The sequence below is a fragment of the Larimichthys crocea genome, chromosome XVIII (genome assembly GCF_000972845.2).
Source record: "Larimichthys crocea isolate SSNF chromosome XVIII, L_crocea_2.0, whole genome shotgun sequence".
Lineage (NCBI taxonomy): Eukaryota > Metazoa > Chordata > Actinopteri > Sciaenidae > Larimichthys > Larimichthys crocea.
This window is the reverse complement of record NC_040028.1, coordinates 17,533,685-17,560,115: the sequence shown is the minus strand read 5'-3', so window position 1 is coordinate 17,560,115 and position 26,431 is coordinate 17,533,685. Positions and strand designations below refer to the sequence as shown.

General features: G+C 42.8%; 4 protein-coding genes across 13 annotated transcripts in view; 1 reads left to right on the top strand and 3 right to left on the bottom strand.

Annotated features, from left to right (window-relative positions):
* Positions 1–460: 460 nt before the first annotated feature.
* Positions 461–4,418, bottom strand: ing1 (inhibitor of growth family, member 1). Of its 2 annotated transcripts, none has more exons than XM_010747527.3 (4): positions 4,285–4,418; positions 3,317–3,490; positions 2,192–2,340; positions 461–1,426 (listed from the first exon to the last, which is right to left on the bottom strand). In XM_010747527.3, the coding sequence occupies exons 2-4, from the start codon at positions 3,453–3,455 to the stop codon at positions 794–796; spliced, it is 921 nt and encodes a 306-aa protein (XP_010745829.3). In that variant the 5' UTR covers positions 3,456–3,490; positions 4,285–4,418; the 3' UTR covers positions 461–793. The 2 variants fall into 2 exon arrangements, with proteins under 2 accessions (XP_010745829.3, XP_010745830.3); XM_010747528.3 differs by having other exon boundaries at positions 3,317–3,482; positions 4,285–4,414.
* A 2,108-nt stretch (positions 4,419–6,526) lies between these two features.
* Positions 6,527–13,272, bottom strand: naxd (NAD(P)HX dehydratase). 8 transcript variants are annotated; one of them, XM_027291094.1, is made up of 12 exons: positions 11,259–11,399; positions 10,977–11,163; positions 10,432–10,899; positions 10,059–10,209; positions 9,937–9,982; positions 9,741–9,829; positions 8,358–8,466; positions 8,008–8,058; positions 7,816–7,920; positions 7,276–7,396; positions 7,063–7,186; positions 6,527–6,981 (listed from the first exon to the last, which is right to left on the bottom strand). In XM_027291094.1, exons 3-12 carry the CDS (start codon positions 10,787–10,789, stop codon positions 6,831–6,833), a joined length of 1,305 nt encoding a protein of 434 aa, XP_027146895.1. In that variant the 5' UTR covers positions 10,790–10,899; positions 10,977–11,163; positions 11,259–11,399; the 3' UTR covers positions 6,527–6,830. The 8 variants fall into 8 exon arrangements, with proteins under 8 accessions (XP_027146895.1, XP_010745825.3, XP_010745827.2 ...); XM_010747523.3 differs by having other exon boundaries at positions 10,977–11,749; XM_010747525.3 differs by lacking the exons at positions 10,432–10,899; positions 10,977–11,163; positions 11,259–11,399 and adding an exon at positions 13,087–13,272.
* A 2,733-nt stretch (positions 13,273–16,005) lies between these two features.
* Positions 16,006–20,438, top strand: rab20 (RAB20, member RAS oncogene family). The gene is made up of 2 exons (XM_010747521.3): positions 16,006–16,447; positions 18,735–20,438. Exons 1-2 carry the CDS (start codon positions 16,258–16,260, stop codon positions 19,340–19,342), a joined length of 798 nt encoding a protein of 265 aa, XP_010745823.3. The 5' UTR covers positions 16,006–16,257; the 3' UTR covers positions 19,343–20,438.
* The window catches only part of col4a2 (collagen, type IV, alpha 2), a 61,143-nt gene continuing 54,690 nt past the window's right edge, over positions 19,979–26,431 (bottom strand). Inside the window, exons 36-47 of one of the 2 annotated variants that reach the window (XM_019261170.2) lie at positions 26,321–26,428; positions 26,121–26,228; positions 25,972–26,043; positions 25,137–25,262; positions 24,926–25,042; positions 24,661–24,822; positions 24,444–24,542; positions 24,210–24,356; positions 24,002–24,118; positions 23,494–23,685; positions 22,045–22,331; positions 19,979–21,180 (exon numbers count right to left, since the gene is read on the bottom strand). In XM_019261170.2, the coding sequence (XP_019116715.2) occupies positions 20,926–21,180; positions 22,045–22,331; positions 23,494–23,685; positions 24,002–24,118; positions 24,210–24,356; positions 24,444–24,542; positions 24,661–24,822; positions 24,926–25,042; positions 25,137–25,262; positions 25,972–26,043; positions 26,121–26,228; positions 26,321–26,428 (1,790 nt within the window). In that variant the 3' untranslated portion in view covers positions 19,979–20,925. The remainder of the gene's footprint in view (positions 21,181–22,044; positions 22,332–23,493; positions 23,686–24,001; positions 24,119–24,209; positions 24,357–24,443; positions 24,543–24,660; positions 24,823–24,925; positions 25,043–25,136; positions 25,263–25,971; positions 26,044–26,120; positions 26,229–26,320; positions 26,429–26,431) is intronic. The other variant, XM_019261171.2, reaches the window with a different exon arrangement.

Sequence of the window (26,431 nt, the reverse complement as noted above, 5' to 3'; positions counted from 1 at the left end):
TAATGCAATATTAACATGCCCGGTTTAACTGATTTGTTTTTGTTGGCCTTGACAGAGATCCCTTCTTAAATCTCTGAATGTGAAACGATAGGACGACCACAGAGAAAAATCAGGCGCTTTGCTGAGGCTCAACGAGCAAACACTGTCGACTGAAGCGCTGAGACAGCTGGGAAGGTATTTAAATTGTGCTGTGCACTTTGCTTAACTTTAGAAGTGAGGACACAGAACGAGGATTTTGTCCCTAAAGGGACAAATAAAGCTTGAAAAGACCAAGACCAGGCAGCATAAAGCCTACTAAGGCAGGTAATCAAGAGAACTCTTTGGGTGAAGGTTGCTACATCCCCTTGAAGTATCTTGAACCGCCGTGTGTTCTCTCGGAGATAAACTCTTTGTGTCAGAATAAATGACTCCACACGACCATAAACCGTAGATTCTTCCCGTAATGATGTCAATACCACACTTTGTTTACAAATGTTTTATTTGTTAATTGGGCGTATGGGTGTGATGGAGTGAGTGGCGTTTGCATGCATGATGAAAACAGACGGGATGTGAGTGCAGGACAGCTGGTTACATGCACATCGTCTTTACAATGATCCCGACCAGGAGGGGAGCGATCTGGTTTCTCAGCTATGCAGCAGTTACAAAAATAACTATTTACAAAGACCGCTCTGGGTGACTTACTTTTTAAAACAGTGTTGACAGTAAATGGAAACAAAGACGAGACATAAAACTTGTTTTTTTTTTTTTCTTGTTTTAAACATAACAGTGTTCATGGGGGCCCGGACAGAGCGAGCTACCTGTTGTACGCCCTCTCCTTCTTGGCCCTCTCTAAGGCCTTGTCCATGGTCTTCTCATTCTCCCCCCTACACTTGGGGCAGTACCACTTGCCCTTGGGCTTGTGATGGAGGCCGACGCAGGAGAAGTGAAACCACTCGATGGGACATTCGTCGTTATCGCAGCCGATCATCTCGCCGTAGGACACCTGCTCGCACAGGCAGTACGTCGGCTCGTCTGGATCGATGGGCAGGTCCGGAGGCGACACTTCTCTCTCGGACTTTCCTTTTGACCTCTTCTTCTTCTTCGACGATGTTTTGGCTCTCTTTTCCCGGGACGCCCCCAGACCGACTTCCTCGGCGTGATCCAGGCCTCCGTAACTTTCGCGGTTTTCTCCGTTTTTCTGACGCCTCGAGCGTTTCCCTCCGGCCTTGTCTCCGCCGCCCGAGCCGGGGGTGACCTCGTCGCGCTTCTTGTCGTGGTGGCTGGTTTTGCCCGGCGTGATGGCGGCTGATGAGGACGACATCATGGAGGCTGCGGTGGTTGTCATGGATGTTGTCGTGGGAATGTGGCTCTCTGGGACTTCTTGAGAGGAGAGGAGAAGTTCAGAGTGCCAGTCGATTTGTCGTGTTCGGTTCTCCACCAACTCCACCTGCGACAGAAGAACAAAGAACGTTAACGTTCTACTGTAGAGCTCGGAGTGTGTAGCAGCTCAGAGACGTGTCGGCTGGATGAACTCACCGAGGACTCGCTTTTTAACTTGCGACAGAGAGACAGATGAAGACAGACAGGAAAGCAGAGCGACAGAGGGGAAACGACACGTCAAAGAACCACAAGCCGAAGTCGAAACCGGGCGCCTGCAGGAAGGACTCAGCCTTTCTTCTCATCCATCTTGTATTTTGAGAATTTCCCCAGCGTGGATCAATAAAACAGACGATTCATCTGATTGTGTTTCACATTTTGCTGATAATCAGAAACAGCTTCATGATTGTTTCATCACTTCTCTGGGAGTTAAAAATAAAAGTTTAATTAAATTATTCAAAATATCCAGATCAGTTTTACAAGAGGCGCGTCTTCTTTCCACTTTAAAGAGCAAACATGTCTAAGGAAGGTTAAATACGGTGTTAAGTTTCGAGTAACCCTCCACTGCGTGACTATGATAAGAAGATTCTGTTGTGCTGTCCTGCTGGAGTCTCTGCAAACGTTTAAAGATGTTTTCCCGGTACCGACCTCTTTGAAATTCAAATGTGTGCAAAATAGAAAACCTAATACTCTCCAGTACAGACCGGCTTTTTATTTACTCTGGGTAGATTTTCTTTTCACAAATGTTCCAGGAAATCTCTTCCCCGGCTACACACACACACTCATGCCTGGATGTTTGCCAGCGAGCAGCTGCAGAGTGTTCTTATAAACGTACCATTTGACCAGCAATCTGGATCTTCTCATCTCCGAGCTCTTGACTGCGAATAAGCGCCCTCTGAATGGATAACTGAAGCTTCCTCCTCTGAAGGGAGTCGGACTCCCGGCGATAGCGTTCGTAAGCGTCGTCGAGCTCCTTCAGAACATCTGCCAGAGACGAAACACAGTCAGTGAAGTACACACCAAAGAGAAGGATTACAAGTCACTCACACAGTGGTTATAGTTTGTTAGATGTTTAGAAAGGTGCAACTCCTGTCAGCAAACTTCCCGTACGCTGATGAAGGATGCCGATCTGTACTTTGGCATTGACTGCTGCTTTGACAGCTGAGAGAACCAAAGTGGGAGCTGTTTTAGGCTCAGTCGAGTGAGAAAGGGGACATTCAGACAGGATCCGGCAGGTTTTTCCATTCATTTGAGTGGGGATGGTATGTTTGGGCAGGGGGTGTATGCCAAAAAAAGAAGAAGAAGCTGAGCTGGATCCAACTTTGCAGTCAATCAGCCCAGTATCTAAACTCTGATACTCGACCTGTTGTGTTCCGACTTTGTTTATTTCCTGTACCCAGCTTCTAAATCCGAGTCTGACTCACAATTTACGCCGCAGAATAATAACACTAAGAATTTGGTTTGCGTTCGATGGTTTGAGATAGAAAGAGCGAACGCTGGTCGCCTCGATAAAGCCGGTTAATCGGTGTAATAAAGTTATTTCACGATCTCAACGCCACAGCGCCTGATTCTGTCTGAATGTACCCAGAGAGCTAGTAAGTCCAGACACAATGCAGTGTGTAACTGTACACATCTACAACATACTATGTCATTTGTTACGTGTACGGTTTGTACAGTTGGTGTATCTGCTAATTTACTCAGATTAGTACGATAAAGAGTGCAGCTGAACAAAGATTAGACTGCAGACTTTAACTGCTACCTCTCTTGATTCATTTTTATAATATCTATGTGTATTAAATAAAGCCTAATACACAGTAAATCATTTAATATTACATACGTTACAATAGGACTTTTATAACCTCTTTATCTTTCACCGCTCGCATGTTGACCTGACCTAGTCTAGGTGGGATGAATAAAGTATATCTGGTTGATGCACATGCAGAGATTCTGCCTCTCTCACCTTGATACTTGGCGTCGATTTCCTTCATGAGGGACACGCTCCTCTGCAGATCGAAAGGCAGCGACTCCACCAGGTCCAAATACTCCTCCACATAGTTCACGACGACGTGGCTCGGGTCTCCGTTGGTCGGATTCAACATCTCGGCTCACCTGGACCACGCCGACACCTGTGCACCTGTGCACAAGAAGTCATGATGAGATCACTGTTTTGTGTTTGCTGTCCATACCAGTCTGCATTGTGTGTTCCCAGTTATAGATGAAGTGAAACCAGTCCATAGACTCTTATGGTCAAACTGTGAAAGGAGGGGGGAGGAGGAGAGGGTGGGTGACTAATCTGAAGATCCTGATATTTGCTACATGTGCCATGAGACTGCCAACAGACCAAACAGAAGAATAAAACTAAAACAGGCGACTTTAAAATGGAAAACAGCGACCATGAATGTGTCTTTGAACGCACCACGGGGGTCGGAGGAGACAACAAAGCTGAGTTTGGATTAGCCAGAGAAGCTAAGAGACGACACTAGGGTCGAGTAACCAACTTTAACCACTAAAATCAAGTTTGAGGTTTAAGAAAAACACATGATCAGACATGATTTCAGCTGTTAAATAAACGAGCTTCACTCAAACACAGTTCAAAGCTAAATATGTCGTAAAAGATTCAACGTAACCGTTAAAAAAATTAAAAAAAGAAGACGACTAACGGGCACTTCATTCACCAGCTTTGATTTAAAACAAATAAACTAATGTCACACGGTCAGATAACCTCATTACAAACATTATAAAACAAACGTTTCGACACTTATTCCTGAATGTAACCGTTAGCCGAGTTAGCTTCGGTTAGCTCCGTGTAACGTTCACGAACGAATCACTGCAAACACTCAACGAAACTTCAGCAAACTCGTCCAGTTGTTTCTCTTTTTAAAGCAAACGTTATGCCGCTTTATATTTTTTTTTAAAAGATGAACTTACCGTGAAGATGTTGGTAGCTTTCCTTCTGGAAACGTTTTTACACTCCGTGATGCTGCTCTCGGTCTTGTTGCTAACGCTAGGTCGTGTATGTGTGTGTGTGTGTGGACTAGTGAACTGTCGTTCGTGAACGAGTCGGTTCGAATAACCGGCTCTTTTAACATATGTTAAAATTAACCAGAGATAGATGTGAATTTAAATATGTACAGAGAAATTTAACATTTGTAGCAAAATTTAACACTTGCGGATAAATTAAACATTTTTTTTTTACGTTTTTTTCTTTCTTCCTTCCTTCTAATGTATTTTGTTTTGATGTTGTGCAGCACTTTGGGCAATGTCTTGTTGTATTTAAATAAATAAATTGACTTATGACTTATTTGCATAGGATTTAAATATGTACAGAGGAATTTAAAAATGTGCAATGTGGGAATTAAACATTTACATAGGATTTAAATATGTACAGATGAATTATATACAGTCGTCCCTCGCTATAACGTGGTTCACTTTTCGCGGACTCGCTGTTTCGCGGATTTTTTTAGTGTAATTTTGCATGCTTTTTTTTTTACAGCGTACTGTACAGTATGAACGCGCAGTGTGTTCTGCATCCTAAATTGGCTAAGGGAGAACCGCACATTGTTTTTATTTTGTTTGTTTTTTACCTATTGTTCTCGTTATTTATTATCTACTGTAAAGCACTTTGGTACACCGAAAGGACTGTTGTAAAGGGCTGTATAAATAAAGTACATTTACATTTACATTTACACGTGTTCTGCGTCCTGATTAACTAAGGGAGTGTAAAAAGGTGTATAAAAGTGTGTGGTTAGGGGTTTTATGGCCTTAAAACATGTATAATAATTGTAAAACTTACTTTGCGGATTTCGTCTATCCCCCGCGATAAACGAGGGACCACTGTATAGAAGAAGATAGAATATAAATAACTGTTTTAAGAAGTTAACCCGAGCTAAACATCTATATAAAAACTATATATAGAAAGTAGAAAGTGACTGTAGAAATAAAAATGTTATATACAAATAGATAACTATATTAAAATATAAAGTGACAATAATTAAAAAAAAGTGAAATAAAAATGTTTCATAAAAATATTAAACGTGATTCTATCTGCTTTGTGTAGCAGAGTGGTTCTACAAGCAAGTTTGTGCATTTCAGAGAGTTACAATGGTCTGTCAACACAATGAAAACAACTGGCTACAGCAATTTATTGATATTAAAAAATGTGATTTTTACTTTTGAATACTTCAGTACAAAGGATGTATTGAATACATACATGATACATGCGTACACATACAAATCATCAAGTCAAAACAGCGCTAAATCTGGTTGTGGTAAAATGAAGAGCCGTTTGGGAGTCGAGTCAAATGATCCGACTCCCTAAAAAGAACCGAACTTCCCATCACTAGTGGACCACCGGAGCTGCGAGCTGTAAACGTAGCTCACTGTGCGCATGCGCGAGGCGGCTATGGCAACCACATACAGGTTGAATAAATTAAGTTGATTTCTACGGAGGCCGTAAAGTCCCAAAAGGTGATATTTTATATTATTTTATATCTTTTGCGCACAACATAAACTGTAATTAAAATAAAGATGTTGAAATTCACACTTGTTTATTTTTAATTATACAAAAAGGCACAATGGAGCACACAGTGTGTCTTTTCACTGAGATGTTGGTCAAATGTCAATCACATTATGTGAAGAAGCCAATTACACTTTAGGTGCATTGCATTTTTTTTTGTCTTTTATGCTCCTGCTGCAACCGGTCTTTGTTCAAGACTAAAAAAATATAATATAAATATAATATATAAATAATAACATTACAATAATTGCTTGTATGAGTAAGCAAAAAAAGTCTGAGTGGGAGTGAATTGGGAAAAAGAAGTACAGCACACACAGACATTTAGTGTAGTGAACTGCGCTTTTATAATTTTATTGTTCTCTTTGACTTAAAAAAAACAAACTGTTCTCACCATTACATGGTGGTTCATAAAGCCACGAGAGAGGCATATGAATTTATAGTATCTTGTGCACATAAGATAAAAAAAAAAGAAGAGCTCCTTTTGGGACTTTAGGGGCTCCTGCAGATCAACTCTTTAAAGTCCATCACTTTAAACAAATTAAGTATCTTTGTCTGGTTTCATTGACGTTGCTGTTTCTATGTTTCCAAGTCAAGATTGCCACCCTGTGGTAAAACAGACACACTGCCATGATGTAAGACTGCTCTCAAGAAGTCACACATAATATTATTTATTTATTTATTTCAAAATTCAAACAGGTTTCTGTGGTGGGGCTCCGTTTGTCTTTGTCTCTTTGGTGGGCTGTGAGAACGTCAGCTACCTCGACATGTTTGGTGAATGCTACTTTACAGATGGAAGACGTGGTCGTTTTCTCATAGGGTTCATTTAATACACCGGCTCTGTCTTTAAAGTCCACACCTCTCATGAGAACATTTCCCACTCTGGTTATATTGAGAATGCAAAGTTGAGTATGTACGTGTAGATTTTGAAAACAACAATTTTATCACTCCAGCCGGTTTTTCAGCTTTCAAATAGCTTTTTGAAGGCCGACCCGATCTCCTGGATCATGTCCGATGTGGTGGTAGACCTGCCGTGTCGCTGGAACGCCTGACTGTTGCACTGTCTTGTAAGACAGCAGGCTCCGAATGCTGCAACCACCGATGGATTGACGCTGGAGGAGGACAAAGATGATGGATTAGAAAACAGAGACATGGTCCTCTGCCAATATACTAACAGTTAATCATGTATTCACCTCCTGAGCGTCCCAGCTGCAGAGGCAGCGTGGGCCCAGTGTGCCAAAACTCCCAAAGATCCAGATAGAAGATCGCCCTGTCCACCACATCTTCTCCCACTGCCCTCAACGCTGCACGGGATCACTGAAAACAAAAAGTGAGGAGTTCAATGGGTAAAGCTCGGCTGGAAAAGTTAGTCTCATAAAAAATAGTTTTAAGGGTTTGACACTGACCGTTACTGCCGTCTGAAATGAGATCCTGTTCTCCTTTTAGCACCAGAGTGAGGTTGCCCATGGCTACGCTGAGCTGCATGACGTTGCGTTGATGATCACGGCTGTCCATGGGCTCATGGTGCTGAGACACAGACGAGACAAATACGTTAACATTTACACTTAGTGATTCAGCTGATGCTTTTTACCCAAAGTGACTTACAAAAAATGGAAACGATCAAGTTAGGGTGCTACAGGGACATGTTAGTGCTGTTGTAGAGGGGGAGAGGAGGTCCTCTCTGAAGAGCTGGAGGTTTTTAAAAGTAGATCTGGTACAGGGAACAACAGACGAGAAAAGTTTGGATTGTCCTGAGCGAACAGGTGGCAGAGCCAGGCGAACCGGAGACCACTTTGTAGTGGAGCATTAATGATTTAAATTTAACGTGGGCAGGTATCCAGTGGAGCTCGATGAGCAGCGGGGTAACATGTGACCAGGCGGGCTGCCGGAGCCGTGTTCACACACAGAACGACGTGTCACACGCCGTGAACTGGCGACAGACTCACCAGTGACTCGTACAGCCGGGTGAACTCCATGAAGTTGGGTGTAAGGATGCCTTTCTGGTATCCTTGGATGACAGATGGTTGCTGGGTAACTAGCCACAATCCGTCCTTTGGAAAACAAACAAACGTCACACACACACACTAAACACACACAGCGTATAGGTTGGCAAACAAAATCTGGACGTTGAGACTTACTGCATCAATGACTATAGGGATGTCTCTCGCTTTAGACTTCTCGATCACCTCCTAGAAGAGAGAGAAAAACGTTAGAGATAATCTAAAATATACTGAGCGCACTGTGATGTTCTCTTTAGGCTGCGCTAAGAAAAAAAGATTTATTTACGGTACAGTAGTTTCAGGTGAATTACCCACAGTGTTCAAAGTGTACTTGTGTCAGATAAAGTATGAGATCTTTGACAAGTCTACACAGCGTGTGTGCTGGGACATCAGATAACATGTTCACAGTTATCAGCCACAGGAAGCCGCAGACACGCACACAGCGGTCGGTTTTAGACACTGTGAGGAGTGAAATCATTTCTACGTGCCTTGGCTGTTTTCAGTAACAAGTCTTCTCTCCCTAGACCTGGTCCCACCACAAGGCCGTGCAGTCTTGGGAGCCATTTTTCTATCTCTTCCACTGCATTAGGACTGTCCCTTGATAGACACACACACACACACACAAACAAACACAGAGACACACACGTGTTAGACGTGTTATGCATGTGAGGGGAAATTCCTGTCATCATCATCATCATGTGTTTTTGCCAGAATGAATAGAGGTGTCTGATAAATCCACAATGTTTAAGCCTGTTCAACTCATTATGAAAGAGTTTAGCCTCGAGGGACGTTACAGCCTCGTCCTGTGTATGCGTGTTGGTAACATGTCTGCACAACAAGTGGGTGCATGTGTGTGGACGGGCTTAAAGACGAGCTGCAGGTTTGAGACACTGTGACGTCCGAAAGGAACATCGGAAGAAGAACAATGTGTCTTCAATGAGAAAAACGTCACGGCCGAGCAGAGAAAGGTCGAACGACACTTTGAGCGAAATCATGTGGATCTCATTGGCTACAGCTGAGCCTGTTTAGTCATATCTGTGTAATAAAAGATCCACTGAGAATCTGGAGGAGGAAAATAAGGAGATGTTGTGAGGAATGAAGTTTGTTGACGCTCTTTACTTCACTAAAATACATACACATAAATAAATGCTGAGATGTTGCCACATGTCCAAAGAGAACACCGACGATGAACAATCTGTAAAACTGTATAAAGTTACTGAACTATGAAAAAAAACATCATCTGTAACGATGATAAACTGTGTGTTTGTCAGCTTTAAGTGCAGTTAAGTTCACTGACCGAGGACTCCACAAACATGCCGATGATCTGACCCCTGAGCACACATTCACGACGCTGAGATGACAAACATTCAAAGTGGAAGCTTCCAGTCGACAGTAACCTACAGCCAACTCTGATATCTTATATCATGAACTCTATTCTCAGCCAGTCAAGAAACGACGGCGAAACAACAAATCTGACCTTATGCAGTATTAGAATTACGCTTATAATGACAAATAACTGTTTTTAGAAAATCATGATGATGTATGAAGGAAAAAAAACAAATGTTCAGGCATCTATACGATCTAGATTCTAGACGGATCGGGGTAGGAGCTTGGACTAGAGCTGCTGCTCCTTCAAAAAGGAGCCAGCTGAGGTGCTTCGATTCGCCAGGAGGAGTTGAAATGTGTCACTGGGAAGAGACCAAAAAACCTGACCTGACCCCGGACAAGCCCAAGAAAACAGATGGATCTTATCTATACTACCCATTTCATGTAAATTCCTAATAATAGCATGTATGATTTGTGTGTACATTGAAAAACATACTTTATATAAATAATTATTCTTCTCTAAAGGATCGTGGTGGTGTACTTACAGGACAGGATGAACGATGAGTTCGGGGCTGTATGATTTGATTACGGTCGCAGCATCTTTGGTGCAGAACACATGAGACAAGTCAGCCCCCTGGAGACAAGAAAACAGCTCCGTCACTGCACCACATCTTTAAAAAAAACAAAAAAACAGATCATACCAGCCTGGGTAACATTATAAATCTGTCGCACACTGCTTACCACTTTCAACGCTGAGATGGCGGCAAAGTATGGAGCTCCTGTGTAGCTGTGGAGGGTGGAGATGAAGAGAGTTAGGGCACAGAATAACACGGTGAACGCTGAGGACGCGTTGGTTTACGTACTCTTGGCATCCTCCAATGATCCCAATACGTCCGTCTTGTCCCTTGTGCTTCTTGGACGTAAGCGGAGGGACGATGCTCTTTATCAGAGGGAGGACGTCATCGTCCATGCCTCTGTGTGACGTAGATCCCAAACCGTAGTAGCGTTCAAACACTGAGGAGATAGACAAAGTGTTAAAGTGTCGGAGTTTACCTGCCGCAGACACGAGATGATGAACAGCAAAGACACGGCGATAAGTGTGTGGTGAGTAAAGAGAAACGAACAAACCACCTAACTAAAGAAAAGCAGTGTAACGGCTCCATCACTGAGCCTTCACATTACATCTGATACGCCTTCTCCACCTCAAGGCTTCACACATGACACCGAAACTAATACCTAAAGCCTGCTGATCTCGGTTCAGCACTTGACTCTGTTGGGTCAAACAGTCTGTCTGAGGCGAAGGCCGCCTGAGCTGAGCCGACTGCCCGCGCGTGAACGACTGGGAGGCACCGGAGAACGCGGGAGGGCGTGCGAGGGAGGCCGTTTTGGAGGGAGTGCTGCCGGCGGAGGCTGGCCTGGCGGAGGAGGAGACGCCGGAGAACATCTGGCCGAGCATCTGAAGCATGTGCAGCTCTCTGGCGTGCTCGGCCTCCCTGCGGCGGTCCTCAGCCTGCAGCCTCTGCTCCTCCATGCGGTAGAAGCTGTCCTCGGCCTGGGCGCTCTGCTCCAGGAAGCGCTCCATCAGCTTCTCCATGGGGAAGTTGGCGCGACGCTTTCTCTGGCGCTTCGGCGTCCTGGCTGACAGATTGGCGGCCGGCTGGCTGCTGCTGCTGTTGTTGTTGTTGTGCGGTCGTATCGAAGCACCTGAAGTTGGAGAGGAGAAGGTTAAGGGATGCATCAAACGATGGCGATGGAGATGGAGATGAGGTGGGAGCACTTACTGTTATTGCCCACTGTGACTTTAATCGGGATCGGGATGGGAACAGTTGGGTACTCCAGCTTCACTTCGGTCTCTGCAGGGTAGGGACACTCCCCCGTGCTCTCCGAGTACACATCCTGGGCATCCTCTCCATCCTCCTCCAGGCCGTCCACGGCCTCCTCTGCTCCCGCCCCGCTGTCTATAAACTCCTGGGGGTCAAGAACGGCCCGGTTGCTCAAAATCCTCTCCATGGTGTCATAAAACTTACAGATCTTGTGATACTGCCCGTTGTTCCGCAGATTACCTTCCTTCGCTAACAGGTACTGTCTCTTGAGGCTCTTGATCCGCACCCTGCATTGCTCCGGCGTCCTCTCGAAGCCCATCGCCCCGAGCCGCCGGGCGACGTCGCGGTACACGAAGCTGTTACGGAAGTTTCCATCCAGCGCCGTCTGGATGTCCTGCTCCCCCCAGATGTTCAACAAGGTCCTGGTCTCCACGTCCGACCACAGGAAGCCCCGCGTTGTGTTGGCTTGCATAGCGGATCCCCGGAGTAACCTCGGAGATGTTGACACTGCGGATTATGATGGACGTCTGGTGGTCCGGATCTTTAGCCGTTATCCCGACCAGCTTCGACAACCGGCCATCGGTGGTGGCTTCAGACGGACACGTGAGAGGGATCGATCCTAGTTTGCATCACAACAGCGTGTGGAGATCAACTCTTTACACGCTAGCGCAAAGACCTAGCCGTCTATGTTTATCCTTTTACGTCGTTAGCGAAATGCGTAGCACTTTTGATATAAACTGACCGGGGATCGGATCGGTGTCCCGAGCCCCGCCTACCGCTGCCTCCGCCTTCATCGTGGACGTTTCAAAACTGACCTCTGATCAGTCCTCTGAGGGGCTAACTTCACCTTTCTCCGCCAAGCTTTGGAGGTGTCCGCGGGGTCCTAGACACCTCTGTTTGTAGCAGCGCAGCTAACCGGTGTTTCGGTTTAACGAGCGACCCTGTCAACCGGTGACAGGAAGATACGTAGCTGTCCGTGTGAACGGCTCTTTGTTTTAATTTGTTTTTAATTAACGTTACGATGTAAAATTAGTCTGACAGTTATTAGTTGTTTGACAAGCTACGTATTCTCGTCGTGTTTTCAACGGCTATCGTAACTATGGCAACCGCGAAGGTCGCCAAGTTAACAGGGTCGCTCATTAAACCGAAACACCTGTCCTGTTAAACGGTGACTGTTGAAAACAGGAAGATACGTAGCTGTCCGTGTGAATGGCTCTTTGTTTTAATTTGTTTTTAATTAACGTTACGATGTAAATTTAGTCTGACAATTATTAGTTGTTTGACAAGCTACGTATTCTCGTCGTGTTTTCAGCAGCTATCGTAACTATGGCAACCGCGAAGGTCGCCGGTTAACAGGGTCGCTGGTTAAACCGAAACACCTGTCCTGTTAAACGGTGATTGTTGAAAACAGGAAGATACGTAGCTGACCGTGTGAATGGCTCTTTGTTTTAATTTGTTTTTAATTAACGTTACGATGTAAAATTAGTATTTGACAAGCTACGTATTCTCTACCTGTTTCAACGGCTATCGTAACTAAGGCAACTGCGAAGGTCGCAAGTTAACAGGGTCGCTCATTAAACCGAAACACCTGTCAAACTCGCTAGGTGTTTCGGTTTAACGAGCGACCCTGTTAACCGGTGACTGTTGAAAACAGGAAGATACGTAGCTGTCCATGTGAATGGCTCTTTGTTTTAATTTGTTTTAATTAACGTTACGATGTAAAATTAGTCTTTGTGACTACGTATTCTCGTCGTGTTTTCAACGGCTATCGTAACTACGGCAAGCGCGAAGGTCGCCAGTTAACAGGGTCGCTGGTTAAACCGTAACACCTGTCAAACTCGCTGTAACGGCCGTACAGCGAGTATATCAGGGAGTTACAATGAAATAAAACATGTTTCCCTTCACTTTACCTTTCTCATGCAAACACACCAACGTGGCGACAAGTGTGACAAAGCAAAACGCGAACATCTGACTCTGTTGCGGCATGTTGTTGTGGTGTTTTCCACGCGTGGGAAGCTCAGCTCGCCCCCCTTTTCTTTCTTTTGTGGTACACAAGTTCGTCTCTTACCTAAACGACAACCGCGCGTCAACGCTGATAACCGTACACATGTGATCCTGGTCATGAGGCTCCCAAACGCACCGTGTGCTGCCTTCAAAGCCTCCTCGGACACTCCTAAATCTCACAGAGCTGTCAACAATCACGGAGCGGCCATTAGCGGCAGTGGTGTGTCGGTCGTGAACGCGCCGGTGTTGTGCCGTATTATGCACCCCTGCCGTGAAGTGCACCCACTCGCGGGAGCGCGCACGAACCACTCAGTTGTTGTTGTTTTTTTACTTTATTGCAAAATACAATACAAATAAGCATAAATACAATTACAAAAGTTGCTGCTTTCAGAACTGAGAGTAGCATTTTTTACATCCTAGAACAATAGAGTTTAAACAGAACAACAATATAAAGTAAAAAAGAATTCTTATAGGGGATCAATCAAAAGTAAAAGTTGATAAACTGTCATACAGCAATAGGGCTTTCTTTGATTTCATAAGTTTTAAAGAATCAAAGTAAAGGTGCAGTTCTTTTAGAAAAATGTTGAAACGTGGGTTTTTTTTTTTTGAGAATTTACATTTGTGTAGAAAGTATTTGTGAGTATAACCAAATTATTTATGTTATGTTCTAGTTTTCTGTGCTCCATTACGAAACCAAATCTCACATTATTGTAAGTCAGGGGTGGCACATCTATCTATATTATTATAGGTTAACCAATTTTTGAAGTATTTCCAAAAACAAATCAGATAGATTGCAAGAGAACATTAAATGTTCAAGTGTTTCTACTTCTGTTTTACAAAAAACACATTCATTACTGTCCAAATTAAAAATAAGTCTTAAAAATTCACAGCAAGGATAAATGTCATTTATTGTTTTGAAGTGTACCTCTTTCAAACCACTTAGTTGTTCGAAAGTGAAGTCAATTTGCCTTAATATCGCAAACAAACGCAGGGAAAAATGTTATTTTACGATTTTAGTTATTTATGAATAAGATAGAAGAGAAGAACATCTGTTACTTACAGCCTTCAAACTCTTCTAAAGAATGTTAATAACACTCAATCAACACAGAATCGGATAACAGTGAACGTAAAACAACCCTTTTTTGTATGTTCTGTGGAAATATACACCATGCTTCCCAGCCATAATTACAAAATGAATTAAATTGATTTTTTTGAGCAAGTTTAATGTATTTGACTTATCAGTATCAGTCCTATGTTATACTCTGAAGTATTTGATGTTGGGAGAAACACACCACTTTCATGAAAATATTTTTTCCATTTGCATCTTTGCATACGAAATAAATGGAAACGTGGGCAACATAAGTAACCTACACATTAACTGTATTTGTCCCTTCATTTAGTGTAACTATTTTTGGTTTATTTTACATAATTACATAGTAATATGATCAATGAATATATTATAATGTAGCCATATTTGGTCAAGTCATTTTATTATAATTTCTATACATATAAACAGCATGTGACGCTAAATACATTTATTTGGCAAGTCAAATGATCCGACTCCCTAAAAAGAACCGAACTTCCCATCACTATACAGCAGAGCAGCAAAAGGTAGATGCACCTATTGAACTCAAACAAACACATACAAATGTAAATAATCATAATGTAAACATACAAACAGCTTTATCTTGGTTTCAACACTCCCTCTAGCTGTCCTGTAAATTAATCTGGGGTAATAGTGATGTTCTGGTGATAGTACCCCCTGGTGGGATTGTAGACATTTGCAGCTGTCCAACATACAGTGTCTTTTGCAGTTAAAGTATGAAGTGCTGTCATGTCTTGTGAAAAGATATTTTCACATTTACAACAGTACTTGGATGTAGCACATGAGTTGAAACTAGAATTGGTCAATTTAAAATAAAAAAATCTGCACATACATGTCAGTTTTAAAGAGTTAAATGTATTTTACTGTAATCACTTAATAAGACTAAAAGTGTTGTTTTTATCACACAGGTCTAAGTTATATATATAATTATAATATATATATATATATATATATATATAATATTATAGATATATAGAGATAGTTAATTTAACATTTGTTTTTTTTTTTCAGTAAAGGACTCATGTGTGTCATGGTCATGGTCAACCTCAGAAGTAAAACATACCAACACCCGCCCACCACAGCTATCCGGTATGACAAATCGACCGTACCGTTTCTGATGCCCTGAGTTCAGCCTTGTAGGCGGTATTCACTAAACACTAAATACTGACTGAAAACTCCTATCAAAGACTATAATATTTGCAATCAGTGTGTTTTATATCTTCCAAACAAGGTTTGTGTTCTTTGTATTTTCTGGTCTGTGGTAGAAACTATATAAGTATATATTGCAGACAGTTTTACACAACTAAACAAACTTAGTACATAGACTAAGACCATGATATAATAATAATAATGATAATAATAATATAATATAACACATTTGACTTGCCTAGTCAAACGTGTTTTCTCTTTTACTGTTTGGATGTTTGATGTTGTTTTGCTGCTTTGACTTTGTTTTTTTAATTATATAAACTTTTAATTAGAAATTAATGGTAGTAGCTCTGTCCATAGAGACTTGGCTTGGGAACAGGAGGGTGGCGGTTTGAGTCCAGCATGGAAGGGGTGCCAGTTCACCTCCTGGACCTCCTTCAGCAATTTGCATGTGGACCACATGTACATAACCATGTGTGTGTGTTTTGGGTTTAAATACATGTAAAAACTGAGCCCTAGAGGAATTAATAAAAGTATCTCTAGACCAAAACTGTTTATTCCAGGCTGTAAACATGTTTATTTCTGCTGTGCAGTTGCACATTTTAACATGGGGGCTTATGGAGACTGACCTGTTCTGGAGCCAGCCTCAAGTGGTCTTAGAAGAAACTGCAGTTCTTGCCTGAAAGGCAGCACTCAGGGTAAATAAAGCTCCACGTGGTCGTGCAGCTCGTCACGGACTTCCTGTCTCACCTCACAGAGACTTTTTGAAGTTCAGACTGAGGCAGCAGATTGACTCCGAGCCAGCGCCGCAACAGGCACGTTGTCCCAAATTAAACTCCTGTGCGTAAAATGGCATTTCTCAGAAGACTCCACGACGACCAGTCTGAGACTCACCTCACCAGCTAGACCGGTTTCTCTCCTTCTTCTCCTCCTCCAACCATAAAGGATTAAAAAAAGAAAAAAGAAAAAAGAGCCAGCGTCATGCCCGAGGTGTCGAAGATGAAGAAGCCCGACGTCAAGATAGTTCTGCTGGGAGACATGAACGTGGGGAAGACGTCGCTGCTCCACAGGTACACGGAGAGGAAGTTCAAAGACACCGTGAGCACCGTCGGAGGGGCGTTCTTCCTCAAACAGTGGGGGCCTTACAACATCTCCATCTGGGACACAGCCGGTGAGAGCTCCACACTTTCACACCTGTCTGTGTCCAAATGTTTGTGTTTACCTGAGAACGCGTGACCCCTCCACCTGAGGCAGACCCCGGCATGTGACCGCAGACCGCACTGTGCAAACCCGCCTCTCATACTTGGACTTCTTCTCATATTTATTATAAATATAAATCGTGCAACAACATGCCCTGCAAAGCTTTGGAGAATTAAAACCTTACAGGATAAAAAAAAACCCTGATAATCCCACAAACTCTCTAAATCTCTGCACAGTCATAGTCACACGCTTTTTATTTAATTTTAGAGATCCAATAAACATTTTTAATCTTGATATTTAGTGGCATTAACCTACAAGTTATTTTCTACACCTTCATGGTTTTTAAGGGTGTTTAACTGTGGAATCTAATGGTAAAATAAATAAAAGGATAATAAAACCATAAACAACTCAATATGTGTGAGTTATAGTGTGTATATTTAAATGAATACAATTAATAATTTAGATTATTATGGAGATAAACCTCTTCTTAACTGGAAAGAGCTGTTAAAATTAAAATCTTTTAGCTGTATTGCTCAATATTGCTCAGTGTTGCACTAATCTAACCCGGTCACAACCATTGTCATCTGCACTAACGCTCACGTATACACAGTGAGGATGTGACCTGAGATGGAGGCTCCAGAAATAACAAACACTGTTAAAGTTTTGACGCTTCAAATATTTAAGTACTCATCCCATAATGACAAACAACACCTTTTTAATGTGAAGCAGTAACCATGAAGTGTTTTTTTTTTTTTAGTGTATAAAAGGATTAAAAGAGTAAATTAGCACAGATGGTTTGTCTTGGCTGTCCAGTTTAATTATTAACTGATTGTTTCAGCACAACATGAGACTATAACTCTCGATCTTTATGCCCTTTACCTCGTAACACCTTTGTTGTAGTCAGTGGAGTATAGGAGTTCACGTAAGATTCTGCTGGGCGAAGTCTCCTGGTTAGCACCTTCTGGATTATTCATCATTTATTTAGGCACGTTCCGTGTTGACATGGAAGATTCGTTATACACAGAACCGGTCTGTTATTTTAATAAACACACTTGTGCTTTTACAGAAAGTCTGTCCTAAATTTACCCACCATGGAGTCCTTGGGGACTTCTTGTCCTGTCCCAACTTCAGTTTTAATGATGGGAAACTCCGACATGGTCTACACTACAACATGGTTCTGTAATAGTTAATGTCTTTTCCTAAGAAATGTCATCCTAAGATGAGATAAGGTCGATTTCAGAGATTCATTTCCTTTTAAATCCACTAACCTCACCCCTGATGAATAAGCATATAACTGCACGACATTCCAGTATTGTGTAAACATGAATTACAGTAAACCCTCTTAGGCAAATACACGCTTTGACAAAAGTAGAGTCGGTGAGCCACAGTGATAAGGAAAGGCAGGCTGTGTCACCAGTAAGCCATTTCCTGTGTGAGTGTGTTCCCTAAATCTGAACTCTGTTGTGTTTTTATTGAGTCATTGTGGGGAGAGAAATGCCGGATCAGCTCGGACATTTCAAGGCTGACTGTTGTAGACCTGTCAGCGCAGATCATGAAGCCGTCAGAGAGTGGCAGTTCGTCAGATGTTTGGCTCAGCACATTGAAAACAGGCAGCCCGCTGCTGCGCGTTTTTCCCACAGATAAAGGCCTGCTCAGTTAGATTTCAAAGCCCCGTGAAGGCGTTTAAGCTGCCTGCCCTGTTCCTCTTAATAGTCACATGACGGGGCTATGACAGGAAGACTTGACTCCCTGTGCTTCAACCTGACTTTTCCAAACTTGCATACTAAAGTACTTTCCAGAAGCAGAGCTCGGTTCTTCATTCAGATCCTCTTCAAGGAGGCGTTTAAGTTATAAATACACTGTTTAATAGCTGAAACATTGAGTCCATTAATCAGCTGATTGTGTCATATTTCTCTCTACAGCTGAATCAAGAATATAATTTATTATAAATCTAATAATTGGCCACTAAGATGATCAAGTAATCCAGTTATACTTATTTTTCTCCTCAAACCTGACTTGATATCTTTGGGTTTGGATAAAACCAGGACTATGAATCAGTTGTTCGAGAACATAATCACAGCTAGGTGTACCTAATAAAGTGGAAACGTATCCACGAGATGCCCTCGGAGGCAAAGCATTCACACACAATGTGCCCTTTCAAGAATCCAGCAGCATATTTCAACAACAAAGATAGTTTCTGTTCCTCTCTCTCTCTGCGCTCTCACAGCTGTTTTAAGTGTCCGTGTCTGTCTCCTCAGGTCGCGAACAGTTCCACGGGTTGGGTTCGATGTACTGCCGAGGCGCGGCCGCAGTCATCCTCACTTATGACGTGACCAACTGGCAGAGCTTAGCTGAGCTGGAGGAGCGCTTCCTGTCCCTGACCGACACCGCTAACCACGACTGCATATACGCCGTGGTGGGCAACAAGGCTGATCTCACAGACCCTAAAGCTCACCTGTCCAAGGGCCCCGACGTGACCTCCGATGACCGAACTGAGTGCGATGAGGAAAGGATGGAGCCAGAGGTGGAGGTGCTGTCTGCTTGCCCCACACCTCCAGCCTCCCCTGCGTCCCTCTCCGGGGTGATGCTGAACAAACAGGTCACCCCCGAGGAAGCGGCGTCGTTCTACGGAAGAATACTGCGCTACAAGGGTCTCGACGAAAAAAGCAGCTTCCCCGCGGAGAAGATGTGCTTCGAGACGAGCGCCAAGACGGGCTACAATGTGGACGCCCTGTTCGAGACTTTGTTCGATCTGGTGCTGCCTTCCATCCTGAGGAAGAGGAACGAGAACCAGGAGTCTCCCACGGTGGACCTGGAGGAGTGCAGGGGGGGCGGCAACAAGCGGACCAGATCTTCCTGCTGCTAGGACCTGGCAAAGGACGGAGGAGAGGCTGCCAGACGCAGAGACCTGTTTTTAAAGCAAGGACAATCAACAGGTCGGCCTGCACACCAAAACACATACTGTGACGGTACTACTTATCTGCCTTGACTGAGAACTGATAGCATTAATGACCTCTGAAGAAACCCACTCACACACTAAAACACAAACACCTGTTCTTGATCCTGTGAAGACGGTCCGGTTACGCTTTACGATTTCTTCGATCACTCTGTGCTTTGAAATCTTCCACCCCGACGACTGAAACTGCACTTAATATCCCAAAGATGTGTCTGAGGGTAAATAACACACACAAGAAGTCCATCACTGCTGTTGTTTTTTTTATGTTTTCCCATGAGATTGTCACAGATTTAACAGCACTAATTGTTAGGGTGGTACTCTGCACTGTGTTTTATCATGGCTTTTTCCTTAAATCACTTTTTTCTTTTACTCTCTATCTTACTCGCATTGTTTTTCTATTTTTTATTTTTTTTTCCCGGCGCATTTCAAATGAGTGTAAATAGTAAAAATACACCTGTTGCATTTTTAAGTACACTGTCATAATAAAGATTTTTATTTTGCCACCTGTCTTCTCGGTAAGTTTGTGACATTAAAACGACACAGTCAGACGTGTATAACAAACAACATTTAATCTTTACAATCCAATGAAATGATGTTATGAAAATTACCATAATTATATTACAATTTAAACAAATGTTGTCGTGCATATTGCCGGGTCTAATCAAACTGTTTATTTCTAAAGAGAGAGAGAGAAAAAAAGTGAACATTTGACCTACTGTGTAAAATAATGGAGCAACAACGACCTTTGACCTGAGCTGTTTACATCCTGTGCTGTTGGCAGCTCGGTGCAGTTCTGTAGTTAGTAGATTGTGTGACATGAGTGGTGTTAAAAAGATATATATGTATATTTAAAGTCTAAGAAAGGCAGAAGGGGTCAAGTTCATTCATCTGGTATAAATACAAAGAGAATCAGTGCATCGTGTGAAGAGTAAGTCGGCAGACTAAATGCTTGAAAACAGTCATGTTATAAAAAATAGGTTTTGTAAAGAGCGTAGAGTAAAAAAAAACAAAAAAAAACAGGATAATACTGTCAATAGTATCAACCAACATTTTGTTCAAGACCTCAACACATTCTTCAGTTGGCTGCAGAGTTAGTGGCTTTATGGTGGGCTGTACGCCCTCAACAATAAAAACATCTAGATAAACTGAAGCGGTGCGCGCACACACACACACACAGGCGTCTTTGGTTCAGCTGTAGTGTATGATCGGTAACAACGTGTCATAGTAGCTGAGGTAATAAGTTAAACAGTAAGCACCAATCCACATTTAACACAAAAATACTTGTTTGACGTTGTCATTACGGGGGTTTCTTCTGTTTTTATCTACAGCGGGGCGTTTCGTTAAAAGCTCAAAGGCGTCGCACAGTCATTGCATATCTGAGCTTCCCATTTACATGAATCTAAATCAGTATTTCAGATCCCCCTTTTGTTTGATGTACACTGATAAGGAGACGACACCTAGACGACTGTCAATGGAACGGCTTCTTTAGTCTTTCACAAGTTCTTCATGCAGACCTGGCAGCGGCTGATGCGTGACAGGAGCTGACCCGCTTTGAGTGTCTCCGATGACGGATCGGCGTGGAACGACTGATCTACGGATGTTAGCCAGAAGCTGTGCTTGTTTGCAAAGTAGTGGCATGTGCCTTTGGCCCCGTTACACTCGATGAATGGTGTCGTGCGGAAGTCCTCCAGGCAGGAGCCGGGCGATGACAAGGACTGACCTCCGCCTTCGTTTCCAGCTGCGGTGTGCTGTGGACACAAGAAAAGGTGAGAGGGGAGGAAATGAAGCAAGGTGTGACGTCGAATGACCAAAACCAAAATGAACATCCTTACATTGAACATGAGTATCTTAATTAACTTTGAATGTACGTCCTTCCACTGACAACAAATACATGATTTGCTAGTCTAAAAAAACTGTTGTACAGAATTGATTTTTATTGAATTGAAATTGATTTAATATACTAGACTTTCCTTTTGTTTTCTCGAGATCTCGAATTTATTATGGCATTTTCTCAGGAAATGAAATTAACTTATCACGAGAAAACAGAGGAAGTAAAATATTTGAATGTATGACAACGTGGAGCTTTCATATTTCGGTACTTGCAAAAATAATTAGGGTAATGTTCTTCCAGATCAAAGCCATGTCAGATTATGTAATTCAAATTAATGAAAAATAAAGATCAAGTCCCACAGAATGTTGTTGCTGTGAATCTAAATGAAAGTATTGTACTTCCATAAAGTTACTACTGGGTCCACATCAATGCAGCAGAGGCTGAGGTATTGTGTGGGCCAAGTCTCAAAAATGCAACGCTTCCCACGCTGCAACTTCACAGTGGCTTTTCATGAGACACCCACACCTCTCAGTCTCCACATTCTCCACATTATAACACCAGCTTTCTGTTATAAATCTGTCGTCTCCAATCCAAGAATTCTCCAAGAAAATCTGGTGATGTTCCTCCAGAGCCACACAAGCTGTTCACATTATGAGACATTAGCACTCACACTCCAATTAGTATTAGTATGTCACTTCTGTTGTTCAAGGTCTCACAATTATCTAATCTGATCTAATTTGAAATGAAAGGATGCACATCTTCTTTGAGGACCAGAACCCACCATGAGATAGGAGTAGCCGATCCACAAGCTGCGCCAGCCCGCAGGACACTGTGGGATGGTGATGTCCTGGCTGTGGACCGCGATGGCGACCGACGGAGCTTCACACACTGAGCAGCGGCTGATGTACGGTTTGATCTCTCCCTCTTCGACGGGCATCATGGGAAGAGGAGCGGTCGTTGACAGCCAGTAGGACTTGTCGTTTCTGCTGGCGTAGTAACAAAGGTCTCCAGGGTTACAGTACAGGAAGGGCATGGTGCTGAACCGCGGGAGGCAAGAGCCGGCCAAACCTGAAAAGGACAGATTATAGACACAAACTCTTTTTAATGTGCAATGAATAAATGACATTACATAAGAATTACATCATTTCACAGAAAAAAGATGAAAACAGAAGAGCAGGTTGGACTATAGTCCAAGAGTTTGAGATGTAGTTGTAGCTGCAACAACTGGTGTATGGGATAATGGTAGAGAAGAATAATATCTACCTAAAGTTTGCAAACGTTAACTAACTGAATTTATTTAGTTTAGCAAAGGTGCATTGTGTAACTTATAAATTCAACTTTTTAAAAATGGAAGAACCAATAAATCTACCAATAATTCAATAATAATTACATTTTTTATACAAACAAAATATAAACCAGCCTCCAGCCTGTTATAAATATACACAACACAAACTGAGGAAGTGCTCTGAAACACTGGAAGTTGAGGAAAGTAAAAAAAGCCGGTTAGAAAAATAAAATAGAAATAAAATAAATGATAATAAGAATAAAGCACATTAAAACGTATAAATAGACAAAATAACTCATTAAATAAATAACAGTAAAATAATGTAACATGTGTAGCAATAGACAAATAAATAAATGTAGTATGTGTCAGGAATGTGGCATTCTAAAAAATAGAATGGAATAAAATAAAGTATTTTCTGTTTTGGTGAACGAGTTTGTTGTAAAGTCTAAAGTCTGTAAAGTTTCACTGTATTATCTGTGACAAAAGCAGCACAGCGATGAGAGTGGGGATTCAATTTTGCCTGATTAATTTTCTTTATGGTCCAACTTATAGCAGGAATCTCCTCCCAGCCGTGCATCTTATGTATAGTTCATTTATTTAGAGACAAAATCCGATTACACTGATTTTAAGTTAAATGCAGGCATGCTCAACTGAATTAGACTAGAAAAGATTACATCACAACAGAGATAGTTTAATGAAAAACAGATCTGCCCTTTTCTTCAATCAAGTCTATTCTCTGTTTCTCAGCCCCGTCGTCGTGCAGCTCGGCTTGAAATGTGAAATTAAGGACTCCAAATCAAACTCACATCTGATGAGCCCGACCTCTGTGGAATGTCTTCTGGTTCATTGGATTACAATGTCGAGCAATCTAATGTGACCGTCAATGCATTCAGGCCATGCTGTCACTAAGAACATTAACATACCACAGAACTGTTGCACACTTACCCAGGTCCTGGTTGTGGGCCTTTTCCTGGCCTTCGAGGTACAGCAGACTGTAGCCGTCCCACAGTTTCGACATGCCGACGGGACACATAGGCGTCTGCTCTGACTGACTGTGTTTCACCAGCAAGTAACCGACGCTGACGCTGCGGCCAGGCATGCCAGGTAACCCTGGGATACCAGGGTGGCCACGGTGACCTGTTAAGGGATGAGGAGTTCAGAACAATGAGTGTTAAACTGGCTGATGATCAGTTATATAATGCATTCATACAGACACATACATCACTGTAGATATATCTGGGTACCATCGTGCATGTGGCCTAACTTCCCTGGCGTCCATCTCTGCTACATAATAATACAAATAGAACTTGAGGATTTATTACAGATTTCCACAAAAAATAACAATCAAAAACCTCTTGGTACATGGTCTCCTGCTCAACTCTCCACCTTCTTTAAATCCTTTAATCCGGATTTATTAACCTAATCCTAAACTGCCCCACAGCGTCAGACGCACCTTCCATGCCTTGCAGACCGGGGTGGCCCATTTGTCCAACCGTTCCACGAAATCCAGGTGTTCCTGGTGTGCCGCTGATCCCAGGCATGCCCTTCTGCCCAATGGGTCCCATGAAACCTGTGCAGGAAGAGGACAGACAGGTATGTTGCTGAGCTGGATGTTTCACTTAAAGGATGCTCAACTAACAAAATGTTTCAGAAAAACTAACCTGGTTCCCCAGGGGGACCGTGTGGTCCTGGTTGCCCTTTAACCCCGCCTGGTCCTCGGATACCCTGTGGTCCTGGAGGGCCCCTTTCTCCAGGAACCCGGATGGGAATTGGAGGAGAGCCCTTGTTGCCGGGGATTCCACGGTAACCTGCAGCATGGAAAGATCATGGAGTGATGAAGACAAAGAACATAAAAACACACGTGTTAACTGTGCATAATAAATGCATAAGTATACCTGGGGGTCCACTATTTCCTTTTGGACCGGATGGCCCTCTTTCTCCCTTCAGACCAACCACACCTGGAACTCCCATAAATCCTTGCTCTCCTTTCACACCTGTAAGAAAAAGATCGTAGAAGATTGACTATAAACTCACCCACAAACTGAAGAATAACAATTCCCCAGAACACCGTCAGAGGCTTGTCCTTGGAAATATTCAACCCTTCATGCTTACCTTTCTTCCCAGAAATACCATTCGGCCCTCTGTATCCCAATGGACCTTGATCTCCTTTGAATCCTTTCCTACCAGGGATTCCAGGAAAACCATTTTTTCCTTGAATACCCTTTTCTCCAGGAGGAGCATCCACACCGGGAAATCCTCTGTCTCCAGGAAGACCTGAAAGACAAATTATTCATAGTCAATAGATATAGTTAGCACGTTAAAGGTTTGATTTTAAAAGGAAGGAGAAGAGAGATGTGGCATTGTTTCATCTTCTTACCGTAGTACCCTTTTGGTCCAATAGAGCCGGGGTCCCCACTGGGTCCTGGTTTTCCTGGAGTCGCTTGTTGTCCGTCAGGGCCGCGGAATCCTACTGGTCCAGGTTGACCGTGGTCACCTGAACAAGGGAAACGTGGTGTTAAGATGGTTAAACCACATTGTAGCACAGTGGTTTTCTTAGATCCTCTTAATGCAGAAGACTAATTGCTCACCTTGAGGTCCCTGGAAGCCCTTCAAACCGTCTGTGCCAGGAAAACCTGGCTGGTTGTTGGGCTCACCGTCCTCTCCTTTCTCTCCTTTGACCCCCGTTTCTCCAGCTGGTCCAACGTTATCCAGACCTGATAAAAATAGGAACAGGAAACGTGTTTATACTGTATAACAGAAAAACTGTGACATGGTTTTCTACTCCACAAACACTGGATGTAGTGAAGGATTAAAAAAATATACACTTTGAGTTTGCTCATAGCCGTAAAGCTCAGAATAGATCTATTCATCCAACACTAAACATTAACTGTAAATAGTAAATTCAATCAATCACTAGAGACGCACAAGCTCCCCCATCGTTAACATAAGATACCAGATCTTTTTGTTTTTTGTAACTCGTGATGCCGAGACTCAACTTTGCAATTGTAGTAGTAAATTCAATCAACCACTACAGACGTACAACCTCGTCCCCCTTCTTAAGACAAGATACCAGGTCCTTTTGTCTTTGTAATGTAATAGTAAATTCAATCAACAGACAAAAGTATCCCCATATTCTGGATCTTTTCTTCATCTTTGACCGTTCGCGCATCGACCTTTTCTTTGCAAAGGAAATAAAACATTGTCGGCCGGCAGAAGTCTCTATTTCATTCTTCACCAGCAGCAGAGAAATATCCACAACAACGTGCAGAAGTACGTTTTTCTAACTATGCCCGCCCCTTCAAACCAGTGACAGAAGCACACAGAAACACACAAATACAGAAATGTCTCATGAGAAATAAAAACCGCTGTGACTTTGCTGGAGTGCAATACAACGATAAGTTTTCTTGAAATGTGGTTGAGTACCTGCAGCTCCAGGGAGACCCTTTTGTCCCTTCAGTCCATGCAATCCATAAAGACCCTTCAGGCCGACGAAACCTGCACACATGTGCACAGATTAGATGGAGGGATGATATATAGGGATGATGGTGGATGACAAAGACAGATCCTGTTACCTCTGTTTCCTGGGAAGCCAGGAAATCCTGGGTGTCCATCTTTTCCAGGAATTCCAGGAAAGCCTTTTTCACCTTGGTCACCAGGAGTTCCCGTCTGCCCATCTGAACCTGCAAACAAAAATATTGCAATGCAGTTCTGCTACCAGAGGTCCAGTGTCGCATTTGAAATTTACCCTGACAGTCATAGAGAAAACTCTTACCTGGGTTTCCTGATATTCCAGGGTCACCTGCCTCTCCCCTTTTCCCTTCAATACCATCAAAACCAGGTGTACCCCTCTCCCCAGGTGTTCCAGTTAATCCTTTCTCTCCTG